Genomic DNA, 25,838 nt, shown 5'->3' with positions numbered 1-25,838 from the left:
GCCGTAATCACAGAGATGGCAAAAGTACACACATCTTTACTTAAGGTAGAAGTTCAGATATCATGTTTATAAATACTCTGGTAGAAGCTAGAAGCCATGACTAGTTCTTTACTCAGTAAAGCTAAAGAGGCTTTGAAATGTACTTCAGATAAAACTCCCAAATAGCAGGTCTTTTTTAAAGGTACCTGACCATCCCTCTTAGTTAATAGACAATAATGTCATTGTTAGCTAATGAACCTGTTCTCATGCTAACAACGGCAACATGAACAGACGTTTTCATTGACTCCCCTCTTCTTTAGAGTAAGACAGGAAATGATGGATACACGGATCGCTGTTCAATATCCAATAGTTTAGAAAGTAAGGGTGTAAGAATAAAAGTAACATATCGGAGTAAAGTACGATACCCAGAAAAATGCACTTAAGTACAGGTAACAAAGTATTTGTTACTCACTACTTCGCCCACGTCTGATGACGAATCACTGCACAGAGAACAAGCTGCAGCAAAACCTGACAACAGCAATGTGTTTATAGCGTATGACGGAGCAGCCAAACGTAAAAGAGAAACACTAAAGAAAAGCTGAGGAGAAGGCGTGCGGGAAAGCCAGTTTTAAATGTCCGGCCCTCTCTTACCGTTGGCCCGTGAGGCCTGAACGTCTGTCATCAGAGAGATTCTGTGTCCTGAACGGTGAGCAATTGCTAGAGAAGTTTGTTAATCCTCAACATCATCCTCTTTCTCCCGCTCTGCATTCCGTCTGGGCTGGCATTTTTTGATGCCTTGGGATGTTTGTCGCAATACCACAGAGAAGGCCGCTACCAAGGCGAGCTTTAGTACATGATAAGATTCAAGCAATACAAGGAGACCAAAAAGGTTTCTTATAAAATAAATGATTCAATATATTGACCAGCCCCCCCCCCATCTGTGGCACGAATAAAGGCTTCTTATTCTGAAATAAGCCTAAAATAAATAATAATTCAAATATCTACAAGATAAGCAAAACCCACTCAGTAAAATGAAAGACAAAAGAATAACTAGTAGAATAATGCTGGCACCTCGGTTACTATGGTTTTATTGTTAGAATAGTATACATATGCCATTCGTTGCTATGTAACTCGGCTTTATTGAAAAGTCTGGGGTACATTATTACAATTCACACAGACTCAACTGCAACTAATGCAATGAACAACTTACTTGGTTACTTACTTCGCTAGGCACCCAAACTCCATGACATTAGCATGCGGGCACAGCGCCTCCTGAAAGGGGGGTGTGTGTGTGCTGTGCTGCTGTGTGTGTGTGTGGTCTGTGTGGTGTGTGTGTGTGTGTGCTGTGGTACTAATTGCACGTCGCTCCTGTCTACAAACAACCTCCTAATTTTTCACCTGGCCCTACACACACATTCCACCCTGACACGCCTGGATTCAACCCGTCTCTTCTCCGTATGATCTCATTGCTTTCCTGCTTCTTCTCCCAGGATGTGTGGCGTGTGCTGTGTGGTTGTGTGTGTGTGTGTGTGTGTGGTGTGTGTGTTGCTGTGTGTGCTGTGCTGTGTGGTGTGTGGTGTGTGTGTGTGTGTGTGGTGTGCTGTGTGTGTGTGTGGTGTGTGTGTGTGTGTGTGTGTGTGCTGTGGTGTGTGTGTGTGCATGGAGTGAGACACTTTACTGATGGGAAGGTGGAGTGTCCATCGATCCGCCTGCGTCTCAGTGTCCCTCAGCCACCGCTCAGCAACCCATCAGTCAGAGATCCAAACTCTGCCCCGCAGACCCATCAGTCATCCTAAATCTGCCCCGCAGCCCCAAAATACACACCCACACACACACACACACACACACACACACACACACACACACACACACACACACACACACACACACACCACCACCACCAGTCATACACAAATGCACAGATAAAATCGCACATCTGAACACAGACACCATAGAAACGTCACAACACTGACCCAACCACCCACACACACTCAGACGCACACACACACACCTCCACCGGTGCAAGTCTACATCTGGATGATGTGGGTAAAGTAATGGTTGGGGGGGTTAACAAAGAGGGATAGGGTGCTGTGACCAGGACCCTAAACATACACACACACACACACATACAAACTTGGCCTGAGGCAGATTCTTTAGACTATAGACTCCATCCTGGGTGGTAAGATGCGCACACACACACACACACACACACACACACACACACACACACACACACGCACACACAGTAGCTCCAGTGACGCGATGTGGGTTGTGAGCCTCGGGTCCTCCCTCCTGTTTTTCACATGATCTGTAAGCTTTCACAGAGGAGAGAGACAGGAATGTGGAGAGGAGCGACAACAGCGATGGCTGAGCGAAGCCTCGGTCCCTCCAAAATGCGTTTATTTTACACTGTGAGTGTGACCATCTGGGTGACACTCATCCACTGCACCGATGGAATTCCCTGGACAGAAGAAAAGGTAAATAAATCAAGAGGTTATTTTCCTATTTTGTTGTCTTAAAATGTTTGCCAGGACTTCATGTGTTAATTTTATGTTTGAACACCCAGACTGTCTACAAAAGTGAACATTTTAAGCATGTAGGATTCTTATGAATGTATTGTCATGTATCCTCCTTTGGATGAAGTTTACATGAAGGATTGCAATTACGGATTAACTCAGTATATCTTGTTTACTTTTTTTTCCTAACTTGACAGCAAATAAACCACAACCCTGAACTGCATGATTAACTCCAATTATGTTTATATTCAAGATTCAAGGATTTTATTTTCATATGCACAGTAGCTACAGTGTAGTTAGTCAATGAAATTATTAGGTTACAAGCTCCTCCAACAATGCAACATATTATATATCGGACATACATACATACATATATATATATATATATTGTGTCTCTGTAAGTGCATGTGTTTCCTTTCAAAATGGCAATCTACCAGTAGAAAACTCATTATGAGAAAGGCAAAGTTTGCATACAGTGTTAATATGCGTCATTTATGTATTCATTGTATTCTAGCACCTCTCATCAGGGGCATGCCTGGCCCCTCATGTTCTTCATTTGTGTTATTCTTCTTCTCTTCTCTATGCCTAGTTGCTATGGCAGCACAGTCATCATCATTGATCCTCCAATTGCAGGTCTTGGTATTTATAGAGCTTAAGTGGACCCCCTTTTAACCCTCTCTGGACTCAGTGAGCCCTAGCTCTGTGACTGACTGTATTCTGTTTAACCACATAATTATACATGTGGAACTGTATGTCACTCTGTAATTACAGCCAGTTAGTGCGGGCCCAACTCAGGTTTCATACGTGAATGCTCATGTTAAGGAATGTGTCATCAGACAGTAAAGTGACACCATTTTAGTACGGTAAATAATCCCCACTGTGATTTCTCATATAAATCTCAAGACTTAATGAAGCAAAAATGACACAAATGTGCTGGTTTCATGTCATGTCTTTGTGTTGTTTGGGTTTTGGAATGTTGGTCATAAAAAAACAAGCAATAGAGAAAAGATGTCTCCATGGGCTCTGGCTGTATGTGATCTGATTTTAAACTATTTAACATCTTAAAGACTAAACGACTAAACAGTCAACAAAGGGCAAGGTAATATGAATAAAATCAAATATGACAGCATTACGGAACAAGTGCCACAATATAGATTTGTGACAATATTGTAGTGTTGACATTTTGGAAATGTCGATCACTTTAATTACAGTAATGTGTATTTATGGACTAAGTGGGTACAGGTCAATAAAAGTAAAGCCAAATGTCTGGTAAATTCAGAAAATTACATTTCCTTACTGTAATGCAGCCTTTAAAACCAGGAAAATAAACATTTACAATATTCAAAATGTAAGAGATAATATATGCACTCGTATAACGATATCGATATATTGCCCAGTCCTAAATCAACAGAATAATTGATCAGTCAAATAATTGTCAGTATGGATTCTATAACCCCCGTATATTACATTGAGAACCTTTGAGAACACACAAACAGGCTTAACTCGGATATCCACCATCAGCTCTTTCCCTCTTGCTCTCTGTCGTTCCTCTCTGTTCAGTTAGTTACCAGGACAACCAGCAGGTGAACTTTGAGACCAAATGAAAAAGAGCCATGGGGATCGAAGAATCAATGTGTTTTTTTAACCTTATGGCTGTAATTTAGCAAGCATTGAATTGACAGCTCGAAACCTGCAAATCCACATCATGCTCCTTTGACTAAACAAACTGGTGTATTTGCTTTTCCTTTTATAATCATGTGTTAGGGCACAGCAGAGCATGCAAGCACCCTTCACTTTCCTGTCTCTTTTTATGAGAGGCCTTTTTTTTACTATAGCCTTTGTGTGAATGTGAAAAGATCCAATCAGTGTTTATTCACACTGGTCTAATTGGACCCTGCCTCTCTGCAAAGATGTGTGAGGGTATCATTTTTAAGACATTACCATGTATGTGATATGACAGTAGCTGACAGTAAAAAGTCCCTCTTGTGGTACATTTTCTCCTGCAGTAACTTATTAACTGGACAATCAAAAATCCACTTTTGACAGACCCAGTAGGTGGTTTCCAGTGATATGACAGTGTTGTGACACACAGTTGTTCTGCAGGATGTGTATCATCATGTTGCTCTATAGTAAAGCATCATAGAAAATGTTCCCAAATCCTATACTAAGAAGTAGTTGATCTGAAAGTGTGTCATAATAGACACGGACGGTAAGTAGGAGTAACTAGAAGGATAGTCTCAAGCCAAGCCCTATCTTGCAATGATTTTGAAAGTAAATATCATTTTCTGAATTTGTTTTTTGGTTCCTCTCCCCAAATTCGGCAATGGGCCAATAGCTTGCCTTTAATCCTTCTAATAATCACACAGACAAACTGTTTGGTGGAGGTGAATATTGCTTTGTAATTTGCTGTGTTTCACACTCTGTTTGCAACACTGCAATGCTTAACAGTAGATCACAGGGATCCGATCACATCACTGATGTTTAGCTGATATGATTACCTCGCAATAGTCTTTGTGAACACACTTAATTTCATCCTACAATAGAGCACGATGCTGTTTCTCATCCATTTTGTGTTGTCTTTTCTTGTTTGTCTTGTTCCTCTGGCTCTGTCCAGCTCCATCACCGAGCCCTCACTCTAACACGAGCTGAGATCAGCACGGCTGTGTCTCACACTGACCTGGAGCAGATGTGGCAGAGGGACCTGAGGCCGCTGCTGGTCACCAGGTACCCCGGCTCTGCAGGCAGCACGGCCGTGCAGGAGGTGAGTTATTTGACAGAAACTCAATTCTAAAATATAATATCTGTTAAGACCCTGTTTTTCTTTTTAGACTGTCATCCATAGGAGGCTTATACGCTCAAAGATCTAAGTAACTTTTTTTTAAAGCAAATGCAAGTTATTTAATTGGAACCAAGGCAAATCCCATCCCACTGTATTAAGAAGTCTTTAGAGTACTTCCCACAGAAAGACTTGGCGCCAAATTAAAAGGAAATGAGACAGCTTCATACATTTATGGCACTGATAAATCACTTACCCAATTATCTTAGTGGCTTAATTCAAGGAGGGAGTGGCACCACTGACTGGAAGGCTTATTATTTTCATATTAAGAATAGTGCATGAGGAACAGTGTGTAAAATCACACATTCATCTTATGATTAATGTGTGTATTTATGAATCTGAAGGCATCAATACAATCCCTGTTGATGTCCATTTGTTTACTATTTCATCAAGCTCAATATTTATCATAGGAAATACAGCCAATTAAGGAAGTTATTATAAAAGGGTGTTTCATTCCTGAAGAATTAGGAACTAACAGGTGTAAAGCAGACTCATTTGTGTTTAAACAAGTTTAATGACCATAGACGTAAATCAACTTATTATGTGTCATCTTTGCATGTGTTCACAGCATATCAAAACCGTCCTGACTGGCCTGGGGGCGGGCTGGGAGGTGATGGAGGATAAGTTCATGTCACAAACCCCCTACGGCCCCCTGCCCTTCACTAACCTAGTGGCCACCCTCAACTCATCAGCCACGCGCCAGCTGGTCCTGGCCTGCCACTATGACTCCAAGTACTACCCCCCCCAGTGGCACGGCAGGGAGTTCCAGGGAGCCACGGACTCTGCTGTTCCCTGCGCCATGATGCTGGAGCTGGCCCGAGCCCTGGATGAGGAACTGAAAGCTCAGAAGGTGGGTGTTCAATACATTACTGGTCTATCTCTGAGCCTGTGTAGATGAGTAAATCCCCGCTTTTAAATGACACTCATACTACCCTATTTGGAAGTGTGAATTTGTTTTTGTGATGGTGACCAGCGCTGACTTGAGTTGTGGTCATGAATCACAGGCAAGTCATACAACAACATCACCAATGACAGCAAGCTCTGGGGAAAACAAGACCAAACATGTTGCAGACGGTTACAGGAACTAGGTGATCATCACTATAGGTGTGTTCATTTCACCCAAATATGAGAAACAATTCAAGTTAAGTTACAATTATTCATTTAATGTGCAAATTTGTTGGCAAAGAAAGGCTTCGATCATGCACAAATAATGTGCATTGAATATTTAATTAAATCAAAATCTATGTTGATCTAATTCATGAAATAGGGCAGAAGTCTAAAGGGATAGCTATAATAAAGACTTTAAAAGATATACAAAAAATAAGTCGTTTGTGGCAGACATGTACAGTAATTTAAAAATGAATAACTAAATGTTATCAGGAATGATTATGTCTATACAGAGACATAAAATATATGTGAAATATATACAGATGTAAAAAGGTTGTGAAAAATGTATAAAAGTATGAATATCAGTTAAAATTCACGTGTTAAAGCAGAGCCAGAAGAAAGTTTATACTAAAAGGTACAATTGATGGTTGATTTGTGAAGTGATTCAGTCACAAAAAATTAAGATGCAGATAGACACATACAATTATATACATTATCCATTTCATTTAGTTTGTTGTTAATATAATTACTTTGTAAAGAACGGTCAAAGTAAATTGCCATGAACCTTTATGAATTTAAAAACATTTTACAAAAGAAAAAAAAATGCTTTGTTTGAATTAAAACAAAAATCTATATATAATTGCTCCACAAACAAGTGGATCATAACACTTAGTATTCATGCAGCGCGCTCCTCGCTGCAGCTCAAAGGCCTGTCTGCAGCTCAGTGAGGTCTGACAGAGAGAGATCAGCCAGGGACGTGTTTATCAGACTCAGCCTGTCACAAAGGTCGTTGGGGGAATAGCAACTGAATGCAAATACAATACAAGCCATGGAGGCGGACACACAATCAATACCATAGCTGATAAACGACACAGAGGAGGATGTTAACTTCCAATCCAATACAAATTCATTAAAGACGACTTTAACAAAACATCGACTACAGTTATGTGCAACTGTGAAATAACAACTATAAACACTGCACAAAGATTGATATAAAAGACAAAATGATAATAATAAAAACAGAAGGGCAACTTTTATACTAAATTAAAAGACAAATAATAAAGATGGGATTCAAAGCAGGCAGTAGTGGCCAGCATTACAGGAAAACTAGCAGAAGCATTTGCGGTGCAACAAAAACTGAGGGTTGTTAGAATATAGAGAATAATTGCTAAATCCCCCATAAATTCACAATAAATCAGTGAACTCATTTTAGCCACAATAATTGGGAAGTCAAAATATGATACCTTTACACAGCCCTAATTTCACACTAAACCAAAAACCTCACTGTCATCTCAAAACCACTAGGGGGCAGCAACATTCTGACTCAGAAATGAGAAATCCTTTATTAGTCATTTCCGTAATTTTCGCAGGTAAAAATCAGATATTAAATAATAAAGAAAGTAATGCACACATTAATAATAAATAAAGACAAATAATTACAGAACCATGGCGAAAAATGTATAGCAGTCATTTTGGTAAACTAAGTGGCATAGATGGCATTGAAGTATTGTGACATAAAAGAATATAAGTTGGAACATTTATAAAAAATAAGTATTTTCTACTTTAAAGTGATTATAGCGTACAAATGGCAGATAGTGTTTATATTGCACATTGCAGGTTTATTGTATAGGATTGCATGAGTCTCTATTTTTGGGGGGTCTACCAGGGGTCTTCCAGGGGCCGTGGGGGTTGTAGAGTCTGATTGCTGCAGGAAAGTCTGCATTGAAGTCAATGCCTTGACTGTCCTCTGTTTACCCCCCATGCAGAGCTCCAGTGCTGACCTCACCCTGCAGTTGCTCTTCTTTGATGGCGAAGAGGCTCTTTTCCAGTGGACCCCCACAGACTCCCTTTATGGCTCCCGGCACCTGGCACAGAAGATGGAGGCCACCCCCCACCCTGCAGGAGCCACGGACACCAACCAGCTACACGGCATGGTACAACACAGTTCTTTTTTTCTGCCTAAACCACCTTAAAGGTCCGTACTCTTTTTCATCATTATAATATAATTCTCAGATATATACAAAACATGTCTCTGGAGTGTTTGGCTTCAAATACCAAACAGATCACCCATTGTAGCATCCCATAATCCCCTCTGTTTCAGCCCCAAAAGTGCTGATTCTGGGTCTGTTACTTTAGATGAAAATAAGGAGCCACTCCCCACGCCCCTCTGCAAGATATTTTGTTAAAAAAAAAACACAATGGTGCTCTAGGAGGAGATTCAGGTGATAAGGTGTGTGTGTGTGTGTGTGTGGGGGGGGGTTATCTTGTTTGTTGTTATTATGACATCACAAAGTGGCCAAAATCGGATCAGCTAATTTTCAGACAGGTTTTTATATAAATGGATCAGGACAAAAAGAGAGCAAATCTTTTAAAGGATCTCTTTACACAGAGGGGACATGTGTTTATGTTTAAAAGAAAGGAACAAGTGGATTTTGCATAATAGTTGACCTTTAAATGATTATAATCACACTGAAAAACGCACTTCTGTTAGCCCACATCACTTCAAGTGCAACCTGCTAAGCACTGATCTTGTAGACAGAAAAATTCCTAACAAGGCGGGTGCATGTCTTAAATTGTTTTGTATTACCAAGGAATGTCAGATCACAAAGCTGGTCATTTTATCATCTGGGAGGGCTTGGGTGTCTTCATATTAAACATCATGTATTACACAGTATATGATAAGAAGATGTCAAGTTAATTGGTAAATGTTTCTGAATTGTAACCATGGAGCGACTATCTACAAATATAGACATTCCTGTGGAGATAAAGCAGACAGTCTCTTGTGTGTGTGTGTGTATGTGTGTGTGTGTGTGTGTGTGTGTGTGTGTGTGTGTGTGTGTGTGTGTGTGTGTGTGTTTGAACATTGAGGAGTGATGTCAAAGCAGGGTCTCTGAGGTGTGATGGGAACTGGCTTCTTATGCTTTTACTATAACTTTTCTTCAGGATTTATAGAGTTTCTCATGAGAGATCACCAGACCTTGTTTATTCTCCTCCAGGATCTGTTGGTGTTGTTGGACCTGATCGGGGGCCCGAGCCCGAGCTTTGGCAACGAGTTCCCCAGCACATCACACTGGCTCTCTAGGCTGCAGAGCATCGGTGAATAATCCAAAGTCTTCCTACTATTGTACACACTGTGAAGAACTGTTTTCTATGGTGAAGGTGTGCCACAAACAGGAGTCACTTTAAGTAATTAATAAGTCAGTCATATTCAGACCATCATCATCGCTTAAGGGCAAATGTGGCAACTGTCAAATGATTGTGCATTTGTCACATTGAAGCTATTGTGTTGTTGTGATTGCACTGTTTAGATTTTGCATATAGTGGATAGTGTTTATTTTCAGTCTAAAGAACTTATAGAGGATTAAAATCCTATTTCCTCACTCATTTTTAGCAAGATAGATTTTTGTCCTTGGTTTTTCCTTTGTTTTGAATGGATCCGGTTTCCTTTAAAAACAATTATGTTATTAATCAGAATTTACAAACATTTAATCCATCAAAATGTGGTTACAGTTATGCAATGTGTAAGAAAGGAAAACAAAAGTAGCTTGAGTTGACAATTAAAAAACCATAAACACAAAATCAAGCAAAGCAAACTATTCAATAATTTTTTGACACAATTAAGAAATTATACCTTAGCATGTTTTATTTTTCTTAAATCTGAACTAACTCACTCTTTGTCTTCCCTCTTATATTCTCAGAAAAGCGTTTACACTCCATGAACCAGCTTGTGGATCATCCTGACAGCGTGCAATATTTCTGGCCCAATATACCGGTTGGTCACGTTCAAGATGATCATATACCATTCCTAAACAGAGGTAAACCCAACAAAGTAACACAAATACAGCAACAATGATGACATATTGTATTTCTCTGTCCTCATCCCATGCTTTTCTCTCAGGTGTGCGCGTCCTCCATCTGATCCCCTCCCCTTTCCCGTCTGTATGGCACACGTTTGACGACAACGAGCAGAACCTGGATCGCGCCACCATTCAGAACCTCAACAAGATCATCCAGGTGTTTGTTCTGGAGTACCTCAACGCCAGACCCGCCGTCCCTTCAAACCCACAGAATGTCCCCTAAAAAGAAAAACAGCATTACACCTTTGACGTTTCACTGTAGTAAAATCTTTTATTCTACAGACTGTATTTAATGTTGTTTGAACAGCAACAATATGTATCTCTTCTTGATCTTGTAATTTCGACGTTGAAACTCAACTCATCAGATGGCTGCCAGCTATAAAAAGCATAGAGAATATGTTTAGAGATCTACATGCACATATTTTCATTTCTTGGTACGAACCTATTTCGGGGTATGTGAAATGTACTTTCTTCCAAAATAAGACTTCAAGAACCTGACGCTTCATCTTCCCTTAAGTCCCCAGCAACAACATCAGTACACAGGATCTTTTGTGTGTTTCCTTTTACTACACTGCTCTCTTTATATCAGCCCCCTCCTTTACACTGTGATGAGGCATCTTAGTGTCAATGCTAATGTCTGGATCGTGTGCCTCAAAGAGAAAGAATAAGAGCAGTGTAGAGGAAATAAAAGAAAACAATAATGTGAACGGTTCAAATGCTTTGACACCCTTTTTTTTTTTAAAGGCCACATGTAAGTCCAGAGTAGCTGTCTTTTTCTAGTCATGTAATACCATCTATAATCTCTGATCTGTGATGTTGTGAGCTACATTTAAACAATATGGTGACACACACAGAAGGTGACATTTCCTCTCCTACAGTAAAACTGTTCAGACTGAAGCTGTCAGGGGCAGGAAGTGGCTTTATATTATCTAACAACATCTTTAGCCCTTCATATCCTGTCATCTTAGATAGCAAAGTGGAATACTTCCTGTACCGGTGTTTCTCCTGCCGTTGTTTGTATGATATTATTAGCCTGATCCTAATGTAGATCCCAGAATAATATACAGTGCCAAACCTGGACTTCCTGTATTTTGATGCTGAAATAAATGTTGATTCAGGATACAAGCGAGGCCATGAAGAGTTTGCTTATCTTTGCGAGTCTTTGTTTTACTTTGAGTGTTTTGGGAGCTTTGAAAGAAGAAGTTGGTCATTGTGATTATCTAACGTGACCTTTTGTGTGCGGAAGTGCTGACTTTTTTTGTAATACAATCCTAGAACAACAATGATAGTGTAACCAATACAGCGCTCAAGTCTTCCCCCCTCTCTCAGCTTTAAAGCTTGGGCCTCCTCCACAGACCAAAGCACACTTTCCATCCCTCCGTCTCACCTCCACAACAATCCCATGATTCCTTTAATCCTATCAGGGAGGACCTCCCCTGAATTCCACACCACCCTGATCTTGTTTAATGGAGCCCACTCCCATGAGAACAGAGCGTGGATCAGACTCTCCCATTTGCTGCAGTCAGAGACATTTGGGAAGCCTGGCAACAATCTACACAAACACACTGTTTATCTTGACTTAAAGAAGATAAAAAGTTACTCAAGGGGCATTAATCACCTACAAACTCTGAATGTAAACAATGGTAAAACTTCAGCAACTTGAAATGCTTCACAGAGATATCTTTGCTTCTTTTTTGTCTTATACTTTGCTAACCATGATCACTCACTCACACACTTCTTGTCAAGTTTTCTATTCAAAGCCTACCTAGGGCATTATACCTGTCAGTCAACACCTATATTACTCGGTTAGGTTTTAATCTTTAATTAACTTTCATGTAAAGAAAGGACACAAAATATGTCTCGTCTCAGTCAGCATGCTGGAACAGGGAAAACTTAATTGTCTTATATCACTGTATTGGGTTTCCAATATATTTATGCCAGACAAAAAACCATGCCAAGGTTTGACAGCAGCCGAGCTTTAATCTGCAGATGATTACAGTGCAGAGACGCTTCCAGCTGTACCGCAATGGAGTGATAGGAAGGGCCGGGACTCTCCCATGCAAGGTGTTTTCAGATTGTTATAAGAACAAGTCAGGAAAGGTTACTTAATGTTACATACCATAATAGTAAAACTGCCATCTTTTTCAAAGCCTCTTCAGAAGGTACAGGGCCAAAACAGGCTGGAGTTTAACTTATTTAGAATAAGCGTTTGGATATTTGGAAATGTATGCACTCTTTACCATGCACATAACCTATTGTCATTGACAGGAGAGAAGCACAATCCAAAAGGTTTTTTATTGCTTTATAATCAATCATAATAATAATTATCCAAAGCAACTTACTAGTGCAATAAACCATAAAGATTCAACTCTGGCTGAGCTCCAACAAGCCATTTAAGACAGAGAGTGAATATACTATACAGAGATGCTGTATGAGAAACCAATGTGAGTTTGGAACATTGCACAATATAAATCTATTCTAGTATACCTATTCAATGGAATTATGATCAGTAGAAATGGCCATGAAATGGGACCTTTAACAATTAAATGAGATTGTGTGACTTGCAAATAACTAAGTTACCAACAGAGGGCAGCAGTGAGTCACATTTTGTTCATTGAAAAATAAAAGTTCTTCATACTTCTGAAGTTGAAATAGGCATGGGATGGATACATGTATATAAGATGGAGACTGCAAACATGATTGATAAAAACAGTAAAAACACCCTAATGAGTTTTTCATATAAATGAGCCATTATCAGCGTGCTCTAACTCATGAATTCAGAGATAAGATGATTGATGCACGTTGTACAAAATTAAGCACTGACATTCAATCTATTTTAATTATGTTGACAGACTCACATAATCTGTGTTTCTAAAACTTTTTTTGTTCATCCAGGAGCAACAAAATATAAATTGGGCATCATTATGTACATGCCTTCAGTTTCAAATGAGGGCGGTGAACACCCAGAAACTACCAACATCACACGCTGCATTCAATTCCCCTCCGTAATCTCTGGCATCCATGTCCTAAAACGGTAAACTGTTGACAAAAAGTATATATTATTGTTGTATGTTCAATTGGTTTTGTTAATAAATGAGTATACAATTAGCTGTTGCAACGTAAAGCAGAAAAAGCTTGCTTTTATCAAAAAGAGGGAAATGCATCATCATAATTAGTTTCGATAAACATGCACACATGAGGAACTTTCATTAATATCAATGATTACTTAAATAAAATAAGAGTACAATGAAGGCAATATAAACTATGATATTCTTCCAGTGTGTATGTGGCTGAGAACATTGTCTTTCTTTAGGGCGTGCTTGGCCGTTTTGTTATTTAAGTTGTGATTTTTCCCAGTATTCCCAGTCGTACATGAATGCAGCCTTGATTCCACAACGGAGGAACTGTGGGGGATTGTGGGCCAGCCTCCGCTCATTCACGCGTGTACTGAGAGTTGATGTTCATTGAACACAAACAGAGGAGCGGCGCAGACCTGTTGAGGAGATTGTGACAGCAATTTATTTTCTGTTTAAATTGTCAAACCTCGTCGCCAAACTTTGGGACATTTCTGTCGCTGTAATAGCTGTTAAAGTCGCCATGGAGCCGATAACGAAGTGGACGCCAAAGCAAGTTTTCGAATGGATGAGAGGTAAGTCCGGGGAACACTTTGTATGTTACGTTTATTAGCATGTTTTTGACAGAAAAAAAGCTCATTTACGTATTTACTGCTCTTCTAAAGCTTCTCTTTCTAAACTTTGAGTCGCTCTTCTGTTATCTCGAGCTAGTTTCGTAGAAACTGCTCTTGTGTCACCACATACCTCAACCGAAGCGCTTAACAATGGGACTGCACTTTGTTTAACTCTCACTTAAGATTAAGTAAATTGATCAATTTCGCTTATGCTAGCTGTTTAAACCCATAAGTTAATATTACTGCTCATTGTAGCGTTTCAATGTTGTGTTTGTGTCACCTTTTTGCTCAAAGCAACAAGCAATTTACTCCAACACTTTTGAAGAAAATACATGTTTTTTTAAGTAACATAGCCTAACCTTTTTTCCCCAAACTTTTTAATGTGAAATTCCTGAAGTCAGTAACACTTAACCACAGAAACTCTTGTCTGTCATTGTTTTGCCTCAGGGTCTCTAATGTAAAACAAGTATTGTTGTGTAACTTAACTAGTAAAGAATGACACTGAACACAGTCATAGCCCGCCTTACTCACTCATTGAACTTAATTCAATCAAATGTGATGTGTGACAAGTACTCATCTTCCCTTTATGTTGCAATCTTGCTCCCTCTAAAGAAGTCAAATGATTTGAATTAAACACACCTTTTAGGGACAATCGCTTAAGTACTTTGGAGGCTGTGACATTATAACAACACTACCTGTTTCAGGTGCTGAGAGGAATGCCTGCTGTGGTCATGACATCAGAACTATTTGAACCAGTGTTCTGTCACAGCCTAGCCATGTCTGGTGAGGGACACCCAGTGGTATGTGAAGTGGAAATAGAGAGAGTGCTATTGCTCCAAATACATAAAAGGTGAAGTGTGTGTATACTAAATGGCAAAAAGAGTAATGGGCTGTTTATATGGCCATATAAGCCCTCTGCTGTACTGTCATTGTATTGAGAAACTTCCTAAAACAAAACATAGAGGACTTCCTTTTTAATCTCATAATAAGTCTTTTGTTGTTGTTTGGGGTTATGGTGGTGTTGTATAGCACAGTCTCTGCTGATTGGCAGCCCTGCCAGTGCTGATCTATAGTTGGGAGCTAAAGGGGATTGTGGAGGGGTTATTGTCAGTGTGTCCAGTGAAAACAGCCCAGCCATGGCACGCATGGATGGGGGATTAGTTGTCTACACAGGGCCCCATTGCTGTCACTCTTCTGCACATCTGACTCAGCAGTTGTCTCTGTAGGTCTTGACCAGTGGATTTACGAATCGAAAAAACACGCTGGAAGTGAACTAACTAAAATGACAGCAGAACATTCTTGGGGGTATTTCATGCAGCCCATTTGAAAACATGGTGCGCTCGAAAGTCAACAGAGCAGATGATTCAGCCTTGCAAAGTCATGACTGAAATGTGACTTTTCACATTGTGGTCAATCAAGGCTAAATGGCCCTTTGCTTTGGTTAGAGGCAGTGTCAGTGCGTGTAGACTGCAGTTACTTTGCAAGAAATTCAATCTGCCTTTAAGCAACGACGGCCACAAAACAAATAAAGCTGAAAATCTCAAATAAAGAGCTGCTTGTTGTCAACAGTTAAATCACTCCATTGATGACTAATTGGTCTTATAGCTTTAGTGTCAGTCTAGTCTTAAGAATGTTTTTAGGACTAATATCTTGAGCGCCATCTAACATTACAAGCTAAAAAGCCCTTTTTTTGTTGTCATCAGTGACCACTGCACGCAGCCACCGTATGGCATGTTACCACTGGTGTTGTTTACCTGAAGAAAACAACTTTGTAATCCTTTTATACCAAAGACACACAGCATCACACCAAAGTAAAACCCATGTCGAGGGCACGGTCATGACCTGTTCACAGCAATTGCAAACACGGGTGTTGCTAGGTTGTTGCGCCTGCGTGAAAGAAGTCAAATTAAACTCCAAGAAAGCACTGTATGATGATTTTTGCTCTCATTTGACTCGGGTTGTTTTCTTCAGTAGGACAGGGACTGCTTTTGTGTATTGAAGCTGTTGTTAATCACTTGCATTGTTCAGGGAGATCAAGCAGTGGTTGGTGGATGTTTACTGCCAGTGAAAGGGCATTTGGTTCTTTCTTTTTCTTATGGGGACTGGAGATGCCCTGAAGCGCATTTCCTTCACCACAAGCTCTGATCTTCCAGCTGGACCTGTGGTGTCCTGTGATAGGTATTCCATATGTCATGAGTAGGTCCCCCAGGCAAATAAGCACTCTCTTCTAATGACAGCATGGATGTCACAGAACTATGTTTGTCTTTTAACAGTATATACATTACATTTTGTGTTTTTTTGCACACTTCTTTTTAAATGTAGGGTTAGATTTTAAGATGTATACCTAGAGACATTACCCATGTTCTCTAAGTCAAACTTTTAAGTTGCTGTTAGTCTTTTCCCAAATATAGTCCTGAATCCACTTGGGTAATGCTTCAGCTAAGAATGGCTGGCACTGTTGAGAGAATGTTTGGCCCAAACTAAGCTGAATAGTTTTTCATTTACACACTTACTTTATGTAGTCACTGGGAGCAAGACTGCCAAGTTTTAACAAGGCATCCCAAACATGCAAACCTGCACAGCTACTGTCTGACTGAGTAGCTTTTATCCAGACTCAGTTCAGCACGCTCTGGAAGTCCTCCAGCATTTTCTAAACTTAAATACTGGCTAATCAAATTTCAAAGCCCTGTATACATGGACATGGATTAAGCATGTGATGGGTTTATTTTGAGCAAGAATCCATCATTGAAGTCCTGCTGATCAAGTGGCCCAACATCTATCTCATACCCCTTTTTTGGCACACGTCTACAAGTCCAGGCTATATTAGTTTATCAGCACTGTAATGGAGCTACAGTTTCATGTCTTTTTTGTGAATGTTGCCTATTAGCAGAAGTCTGATATGAATGGTCAGATAAGGGACCCGGGTTGAACACTATTCCTTCCCCACGTCATGTGGATGGAAACACAAGGGTGTGAGTGTCTGTATCCTGCCTCTCGAATGCCACCTAAGTGCCAAAGAGGCAATTAGGTCGACACAAAGGTGACAAACATGTGCTAAGTGCGTTTTTTCTTTAACCGAGGGTGTGCACGGAAAAATAACAGCATTGTGTCCGAGTCAACACACACCGATTGATGCCGCTGATGGGTACCTTCAGCAGCCTTATCTGTGGAGGTGATAGTGAGGTGTGGGCAATGATGGCTCGTGATCCTTATCTTGCTAAAAAGAGAGTCTTCCCAAACTGGAGTGTGAACAGACGCTGTGCAGACGCCTCACCCCTATTAAGGAATCCACCGCCTCCGCTTTAGTACCGGCGCGATCGGACAAGTGGAGTTCTATGTTTGGATAGCCTCCACAGCCATCATTAATCCGTATTAGCAACCTTTACACTGCCGGATGCGGGTATATGCATTACGGAGGGCAGTTGGCAAATTAACCTAAACATAGGCTCTAAGAACAGCGGAAATCTGAATGCCCTTTCCAGTGGCCTCATATACAAGGAAGTAACAATTTGCAATCATTTATTCAATTGAAAGACAATCTTCCTTTGACATCCCTTAGTTAAAACCCCTGTCTTTGTCATGTACCAGTTTCATACAGCCATTCAGCTTCTAAAAATCGAGCCATTGTGTTCCATTGATGAGCAGATAACCGTGTTACCTTTCCATAGAAATGCCCCTTAGAGTTCAGGGGAAGTGCTGTAAGAGGATTCCCCCAGGGGAGAGGTCACTGAAAGGGACTGCTGTGGTTTCGCTCCGCGGCCTGTTTCTCACACCGCCTGGTGTCCCATTCTTACAGGCTCAGGAGACACATATGGAGACCTTTAGAGAAATCATTAATAGTTAATGTCACTCTTCTAATCTAGCGATGAGAAAACCAAGACAAAGCAACTTTACATTCACTTGAGCTTAAAAACAATGCGTTGTTGTTTTGTTTGGATCCTCCATGTGCCTTTTTATAGGAGTGATGATTTTTATCAGTAGACCAAAGTCAGTTTGCATTTGCATGAACGGTTGGTCGTTCATTGCCAGGGAAGGAGACCAAGTGTCACCCTTTACGCACGCCATCCTGGACTAGACCAGTTTGCTATTTCATTCAAATCTAAAATGTGCATTGCAAATCTCCCTCATGATCTGAGCTTAGCAGGAACTGCAAGCTATTTGGCCGTGCTATTCCCTAAGAGCATCGGCTCTGTGTAAGCCATAGGAATAAACGCCCCAACCTGAGGTGGCACAGCGGGGGCAAGTGCAAACACTGGTCACATGCTGACTGACCTCTCGTGCAGGGATGTCAAGTGTGCGCGCCTGCTCACACTAACTGGTTTGTTAAGGCCATCGTGATTGTGACTGAAGAGTCACTCTCCCTGGGATTTAAGTTTGTAAGATGTAGTTAAGTCTAAATGATACTGCACCAAATCTATGCTCGTACAGTAATTCAATGTCGTGCAGAGAAGGAAAAGGGAAGTGAATGGCTGTGTTGGTATTGCCTGCGCAAAGCAAGGCTAATGCAGGTATGCTCAAATAACCACAGAACATGAGGAATGCAGCTAGCAAACCAAACGAGCAGCCTTGCGAATAAGCAGTCAAAACAGGTCACACATGTCCTTTGTTGCACTTGGGGCCACCAGTTGCTTTTAACGGATTTAAAGTCAAGTCGACAGTCCCCCTCGCTGACCAAATACACACAGACCTCTTTTATCCTGCCACCAGCTTACACTGTAATGAAGTGTAATGTCATTACGACGATGAAGTGATTTGGAGATTTATGAAGTGCTACCCACTTTTGGGTTTAGCCGGGCACTTGGGTAGATGCCAGATGAGAGCTTGTTCAAAACATGTTCAGACTAGTCCATATTTTCCCGGTCCTCGGCTCCAGAGAGACTCACTGAATTCCTGTCATGCTTTTCACACAGTTTAAAAGTGGCGTCTCTTTGGGATACTATCTTATGGTTTGATTTAATAATCTTCTAACTCTAATTTGCATTCCATAGTTTTATAATTGCATAATAACACAGTGTTGGTATGTTATTAGTATTCTATGGAGGCTTTTATGGTTAGTAGGTTTCCTTGTATTCATATTTTAGCTTGCTGTGTATCTTTGAAGTCCATGTACTAATGACATTAGAGAGTGCTGATAGATAAGGCAGCTGTAATGAATCAGTCTGTGTTTTAACAGCATTGATGAGCCCACTATCAGCATGGCTCCGTGGCACCCTGAAAGGATGAAGGTGTTTGTTTAAACCAGCAAACTAAAAAAACACCTGGATGATTTAAAGGGAAGCCCCATCATTTCTTTGTATGTGGTGCACAGGTCCACAGCACACAAAGGATCATATTACTCTATTGTGGAATGCTTAGGTCATTAAGCCAATAAGGAGACTCTATTGTGCTTCTGTTTTCATTTTGTTATGGTTGGAAATCACCAAGGGAGTCCACAGAAAATTCTAAGAGCAGTGGAGTCATACATGCTGTGCCTTTCAAGAGAATCCCCTCACTCTCTGTCCATCTTCCTCTGGACTCAACAACAAGCATGTGTAGTTTTTTCCCTTCTTATTTCCTGACAGTCAAAGCGTCATACTTTGTACTTATCAGAACAGAGGTGTGACACATGCACCCTGACATGCTTTGTCAAATTTGGAATTTGTTGTGAAAGCTAAACCTACTTAAAGCTTAACCTACTGAACTTAAAATCAATGACATATTTTGCTGAAAACTTGACAAATCTCATTCTCATGTCACAAGTCAGCTATGCCTGAAAGTTCAAAAGTTTCAAACAAAACCATTTTTTTCCATGAACTCCATTCAATTGGTTGTACAAAAATATATTAATAGGTTTTTTAGTTTGTTTAAGCAGGGAGTGGTTGCTCCTCTTTTAACAAAAATGGGACCTGACGAAACAATAAGGGGAGATTCTGTTGATCCTGCCTTTTGTTCCCATTTGTGCAGACGCTGCAGAAAAGCCTCTCACCTGCCCTTCATCTGTTTGTATGTGGCACTCTTTCCAGTCAACAGCACCTTTATCATTTATGGGAACACAACTATCGCTGTCATGGCTGTGAGAGAGACCCACAACAGGTGCTGGTGAGAGCACAAACAAACCTCACCTGCGATTGGGCGTGAGTGTGTTTTTGTGGTGCGGGAGATTAGCATGAGTGTGTGTGTTCCTGAAGAATCCGTCACTGGTTGAGAGCATCACAACTAAATGTGGGGACGCATTTTGGAAAGTCAGTAAAGTAACCACAGTACAACATGCAGTGGGTGAATGTGTGTGTTACTGACGCCCTGTCATTGAAGATGACTCATCCACCCCCCTCGCTGCAAGGAGAACAGGATCAGCTACACAAGGCCGGACAGATAATACCGGCTTGTTATATACGCTATTTCTGTCGTAATAATATGTAGCATATTTAGCTTGAACATTTCCAAAAATGACAAGATCTAGGTTATAACAACCCCACCATCATATTTACACCAAACTACAGTTTTTAAATGTAAACCTATAAACTTAACAGTTAACCTGTTTCCTTTGTCTTGGAGAGAAGGTAACCTCTGCGGAGTATTCTGCTCCTGATAAATCCACTGCAAAGCTAACCACAAACAAACATCCATGACCCCTTGCTCACCACAACTCCACCATATTTGTTGTTGTTTCATTTGAGAGACCCCTAGCGGCCTATTGTACATATTGTGTGTTTGGGGAAATTAACTTTTGAGACTTTGAATGGGACTTTGTTGATCAGGTGTTGAATGTATGTGTGTTTGTGTTTCTGCTGTTTTTACGTGTCTTATATAGAGAGGGTAGATGCACTAATGATGCTCTCAATCTCTTTGAGCTCAGTCTCCTCCTCCCCTGACCTGGATACCATCCAGCTATAAATCCTTGGCTTGTGGTCAAATGTTCCTTTTCCTTCTCTACCTCTTGGCTCAATTCAGCCTCCTCCAATTTCCTCAAACCTCTGTTCCCCCGGTCCAACCCCCCCCCTCCACTTCCCTTATCACTATAGTAACCTTAGTTTTATTTACATCTCTAGCCAATCCCTCAGCTCTCTAATGGCAATAATCATGCCTGAGTGGGTGACCAACAGTAACACTTTGTGCTGCCACAGCAAAGTACTCCTGCTGTGTTTAAACATGGGTATAAAGCAGGCAGCTAGCTCAGATTAGCGTGTGGACCATAGACGGAATGGACAGACCAGGCTGAGAAACGGATTTCCGCTGTGCCAGGGTCAGAGATGGGGACCCTCTGTCGGTTTTGATCGAGTAAATCCTCTGCTTGGCTCGGCTTGCCAGTGGGATCTTTTTACTTTTTCAGCCAAGCTAAAAAGCAACCAGGTTCAAGAGGGGATTTACCCTCTGGAAGATTTATGGCAATTAGCAGGTTCTTATCAAAAGATGCTGATGGAGATCCACATTAGATAAAAAGAAAGTTCTCCACTCAACCAGGGGCGGTGGGTACTGTAGGCTAGGGAAGGCTAAGCCTTCCCAATTATTTGTGTCACTGCATCCTTGTAAAATAAAAAATATAATGTATAATGTTTGTGTCTTTACATTTGCGTCTTTGCATTAAGCAGCCACCTGTGCCCTGTACTACGAAGCCAGTTCAACAGACCCTGGATATGTTTGAGTTATCTTAACTAACCCTAACAAACGAGATCTCGCTAAGCGGTCCTACGACGCTGGTTATCAACTCGGTAAATCAAGCCAGGGTTTCTCTCTCCAGCTGAGAGCGCGTTCACGTGAAAGGGGAGGGGTTAGCTACATTTCACCAATCACAAACAATACAAGTGTACTGACAGCGCAGCGTCATACTTCATTAATGAAAAGTAAACTAATATTAGACAAATATGAACTTTAAACATCCATGACTTAAACATATAATCCATGATACAACACAACACATAGTTGCACCTGCAAGGTGAATATATAACAACTGGTTAAAAAATAAATAAACTACAGAGTGTTTGAAAGCTACCTACATTTTTATGATATCACTGCCCCATCGAAGACACGAGTGGATCTGACTTTAATTACATTTGAGTGATTCGTCAACTTAATGTGTTGCTTAAAATAATACTTCTGCATACAGTATATGTGACAATGTAAGTGTTGCACGGCCAGATACGGCTCGAGAAGCTGACTCAGATAAGGAAATATTGTGATATTATATGATCGATGATCTGATTGATGATGTGATATGAATGATAAGTGTGACACGTCGTCGTCTTCTCTGCATAGGCTACAGCAGTTTAAACTGTATTTCCTTTATCCTGTAATATGACTTGATGGCTTTAAACTCCGCACACTGAGCTCTGATCGGTCAGCAGGCGGTGCTTTCACTGAGTTGATCTCTTTTCTATAGATGCCGGAGGCAGGAAGCGTCAGTTAAAAAAAGTTATTTAGCCTTCCCAAACCTGAGCCTCACGTGCCGCCTATGCCTTTAGAGTTGATGTCACGACTTGAGGGAGCAAGGAGCATTCACATGAATACTTTTCATTATAAACTATGTTTCAGTATTACTCCGGCACCACAGGATGTCTTGTCTTGAGTGTTGNGGCTCGAGAAGCTGACTCAGATAAGGAAATATTGTGATATTATATGATCGATGATCTGATTGATGAAGTGATATGAATGATAAGTGTGACACGTCGTCGTCTTCTCTGCATAGGCTACAGCAGTTTAAACTGTATTTCCTTTATCCTGTAATATGACTTGATGGCTTTAAACTCCGCACACTGAGCTCTGATCGGTCAGCAGGTGTTGCTTTCACTGAGTTGATCTCTTTTCTATAGACGCCGGAGGCAGGCAGCGTCAGGTAAAAAAAAAGTTATTTAGCCTTCCCAAACCTGAGCCTCACGTGCCGCCTATGCACTCAACCATACGAGCCACAGGGGCAATGTGAAGATATCTTTAGTTTAATTCTTTCCGTCTGCATATCTGTGTCATAAAAGCAGAACTCAATAATAATAATAATAGCACAATGGATACAAAGTTATGTTTGACTTAGCAAGAAAATATGCCCTCATGCGGTGTTGCTAGCACACTATTCCCATGGCTGGCTAAATGAGTGGGGCACATTTCCTCCCCCAAACCTTGTTCATCTTAATTGTGGTTTCCATAGGCAGCTATTATGGTGCTGGTGAATTGCTCTGTAATCAGTGCGTAGTGCCACCCTGATCATACACATACATGTGACGAGATGAAAGCACAAAACTAAGTTCCCTAAGTGTTTTTATAAAAAAAAAACTATGACATGTTTGTGTCTCACTGGCTATGACTTAGAACCCAGAGTTATGTTTGATGGTGGATGTCGCCCCTTAAAGTCGCCTTTTGTTCCCCCAGTGTTTTGCCTTTTTCCCTCCATCGCTTTCTATTTGTCGAGAACAAGTCTTTAATTATAGTTTTCTCTCAGGGAAATAATTTAAAGGTTGCAGCAAAGTGAGTGTTTTGGAAATCCTGTTGACACACAAACAGCGCCGTCTGTTGTGACTCTCAGGCCACACGGAGCGACTGTCCTTATTGCCTTCTGATTTAACACCTATTGTGATTCAAACTGGAAAACACAAGACCATTCCCAGACTCCAAAAGTGGCAGTCTCTATTGTATTGCGCACTTTCAAGACGCAAAGACTGTGACTATCTTGGGATACTTGTCAACAGGCGGAACCGCAACAGTATGAATGTCGGTGGGGCCAGGAAAGATTGTGGTGGGTGGAGAAGCAGGACCAGCACTGTGAGGAGAGAAGGAGGGGTGGGTGGAGAAGCAGGACCAGGACTGTGAGGAGAGAAGGAGGGGTGGGTGCAGAAATGTTTGAGATCTTTGTTGCTTTTTTAGTGGGTGTTTATGCCGGTGGTAATGGGCTGCAGCGTGGCCAGGCGACCGACTGGCTGGAGTGATGGTGTTTATTTTGGCCTGAGAGGTTATTGCTCCTGTCAATTGGTTCTCTTACCTGCACACAGTATCACTGATGAACAACTCATGTCTTATTCAGGAAAGATCCACTGTTTACATGCAGATTTACAAACATACCTTGAATGTCGCTGTTGGGTTGTACCCATGAATGCATGGAATATCTGCCTGTAAACAGTCTAACACAGAAAAGACCTGTCGATGCTGCCCCAGAGCGCCTCGTTGGAGATTTCTCTTTCAGTTTTTTCTTCCAGGAACCAAGTGACGTAACAACAACCCCATGGACCAATTGGTCCAAATGGACCAATCCCGGACTTCCTCACACACACACACACTCAATCTTTTCTCAGCCGCAGCTCCGCCGATTTCTCCTCCCTGAGGCGGCGGGACCCGGCGAGGCTGTGAGTCTGTGTCTGAGCACACACACAAACTCCCAGCCAGGCTGCGGGTGTGTGTTTGGGCTGGGTTTCGCTGTGTCTCGCTGTCTCGCAGACGGCCACTGGGCTCATAGGGAGGGGGGGGCAGGAGCTCCAACAAGCCGTTTAGGACAGAGAGTGAATACACACACTATACAGAGATGCTGTATGAGAAAACCAATGTGAGCTTGGAAAATTGCACAATATAAATCTATTTTAGTATACCTCAACAATGGAATTATGATCAGTAGAAATGGCCATGACTTGGGACCTTTAAGTGTTGAATTGCCATTATTTCGAAAATCGGTTAAATCGCTTTTTTTTAATATCATTCAGCCTAATCAAAAGCAATTCATTATAGTCTGCAGTTTGTTCCCAACTGACTTCTGAACAAATGTGATGTTATTGTATTTTAAATACGTTACTTCCATTTGACCCTTAGTGTGGGACATTCCAAAGAAAAACATGGTGGCTATATCATAAGTGATAAGATGCAGCCTATACTTTTAAAGAGAAATTCAAAATGTAAATGGAAGCTCCATAGTCTCAAAATGGCATTGCTGACACCCCTTATAAGTATACAAGTCACACATTCATGAAGACAATACCTTGTTGGATTTTACAGCAGACACATTTGGCTTGACATATCTGGAATAGCTCAGGTGTAAATCATGACTGTCCATATTTTTGAGAAACTTTATGTGCAGGAAGTCTGACAAAAGAAAAGGAAATGATGTTTCAAGTTGTGTAGACTCAGTGACCCCAGACAACCAGTTTTTCAGTTATTTTTCTCTCCACACCCTTAGCTTAAGCAACAACCGTTTGGATGTATGTATTTTTACGATGAAGACTCACTATGCCTGCAGAAGTCTTCTTTATCTCTTATTTTCTCTCAATCTACTTTGTTCTGTATTGTATTGTGACAGGTTACCAGCAATGTAACTGGGGTTGTGCGCCGCTGGAGTTGAGGATTAACTGAGCCAAGGTGCTGGGGCTCAAAGCTTCTGCTGATGTGCTTCAACCACAACAGCCCCATGAACTTTAACCCCCTTTTCAGTCATCGTCCATCACCCCGTTAGAGACAGGGCTGCTTTTGTCTGCTTGTGCAGGGACCAACCTCAGCTGTGTTTTCTCACTTAGGAAGCCAACTAGGGACATGTTTCTGCCATTTTGTAGTTGTCTGTTTTTAAGATTAGGGTACATGAAGTGAAACACTCTTTGTTGGCTACAAGAAGCAATGATAAGATTAAAACATTGGTCACACAGGGCCAAAACCAGTTAAGCTGTCGGAGATATTCAGTCTCAGCATCCAAGCCTATACAGTGCAGTTTCAAGAATATCTTGGGAAACATATCTTGAAACACGGCGCAATAACGTGTACTGTATCTTTGCCCTACTAAACTGACTTTTAAGGAGTATATAGGCTCATAGAAAGCTGTAACGCTGCACTGTTTTCAGAGGACACAAGTTACATGCTTGATGGAGAGATGTAGAGCACCATTGTGTGATTACCATGCCCAGTTCCCATTGGGGGGG

The 25,838-nt window shown here is 41.1% G+C and overlaps 2 protein-coding genes across 4 annotated transcripts in view; both read left to right on the top strand.

The window, feature by feature from the left end:
* Positions 1–2,264: 2,264 nt before the first annotated feature.
* On the top strand, positions 2,265–11,041 carry qpct (glutaminyl-peptide cyclotransferase). Its single transcript, XM_010785353.1, has 7 exons — positions 2,265–2,456; positions 5,110–5,256; positions 5,900–6,181; positions 8,205–8,372; positions 9,435–9,534; positions 10,137–10,253; positions 10,337–11,041. The coding sequence occupies exons 1-7, from the start codon at positions 2,283–2,285 to the stop codon at positions 10,516–10,518; spliced, it is 1,170 nt and encodes a 389-aa protein (XP_010783655.1). The 5' UTR covers positions 2,265–2,282; the 3' UTR covers positions 10,519–11,041.
* A 2,657-nt stretch (positions 11,042–13,698) lies between these two features.
* cnksr3 (cnksr family member 3) overlaps positions 13,699–25,838 on the top strand; it is a 49,297-nt gene continuing 37,157 nt past the window's right edge. For all 3 annotated transcript variants that reach the window (XM_010785350.1, XM_010785349.1, XM_010785351.1), the window contains exon 1: positions 13,699–13,944. In XM_010785350.1, the coding sequence (XP_010783652.1) occupies positions 13,893–13,944 (52 nt within the window). In that variant the 5' untranslated portion in view covers positions 13,699–13,892. The remainder of the gene's footprint in view (positions 13,945–25,838) is intronic.

Source organism: Notothenia coriiceps, unplaced genomic scaffold (genome assembly GCF_000735185.1).
Source record: "Notothenia coriiceps isolate Sejong01 unplaced genomic scaffold, NC01 NC01_scaffold00027564, whole genome shotgun sequence".
Classification (NCBI taxonomy): domain Eukaryota; kingdom Metazoa; phylum Chordata; class Actinopteri; order Perciformes; family Nototheniidae; genus Notothenia; species Notothenia coriiceps.
This window is presented reverse-complemented; position numbering and strand designations above follow the sequence as displayed.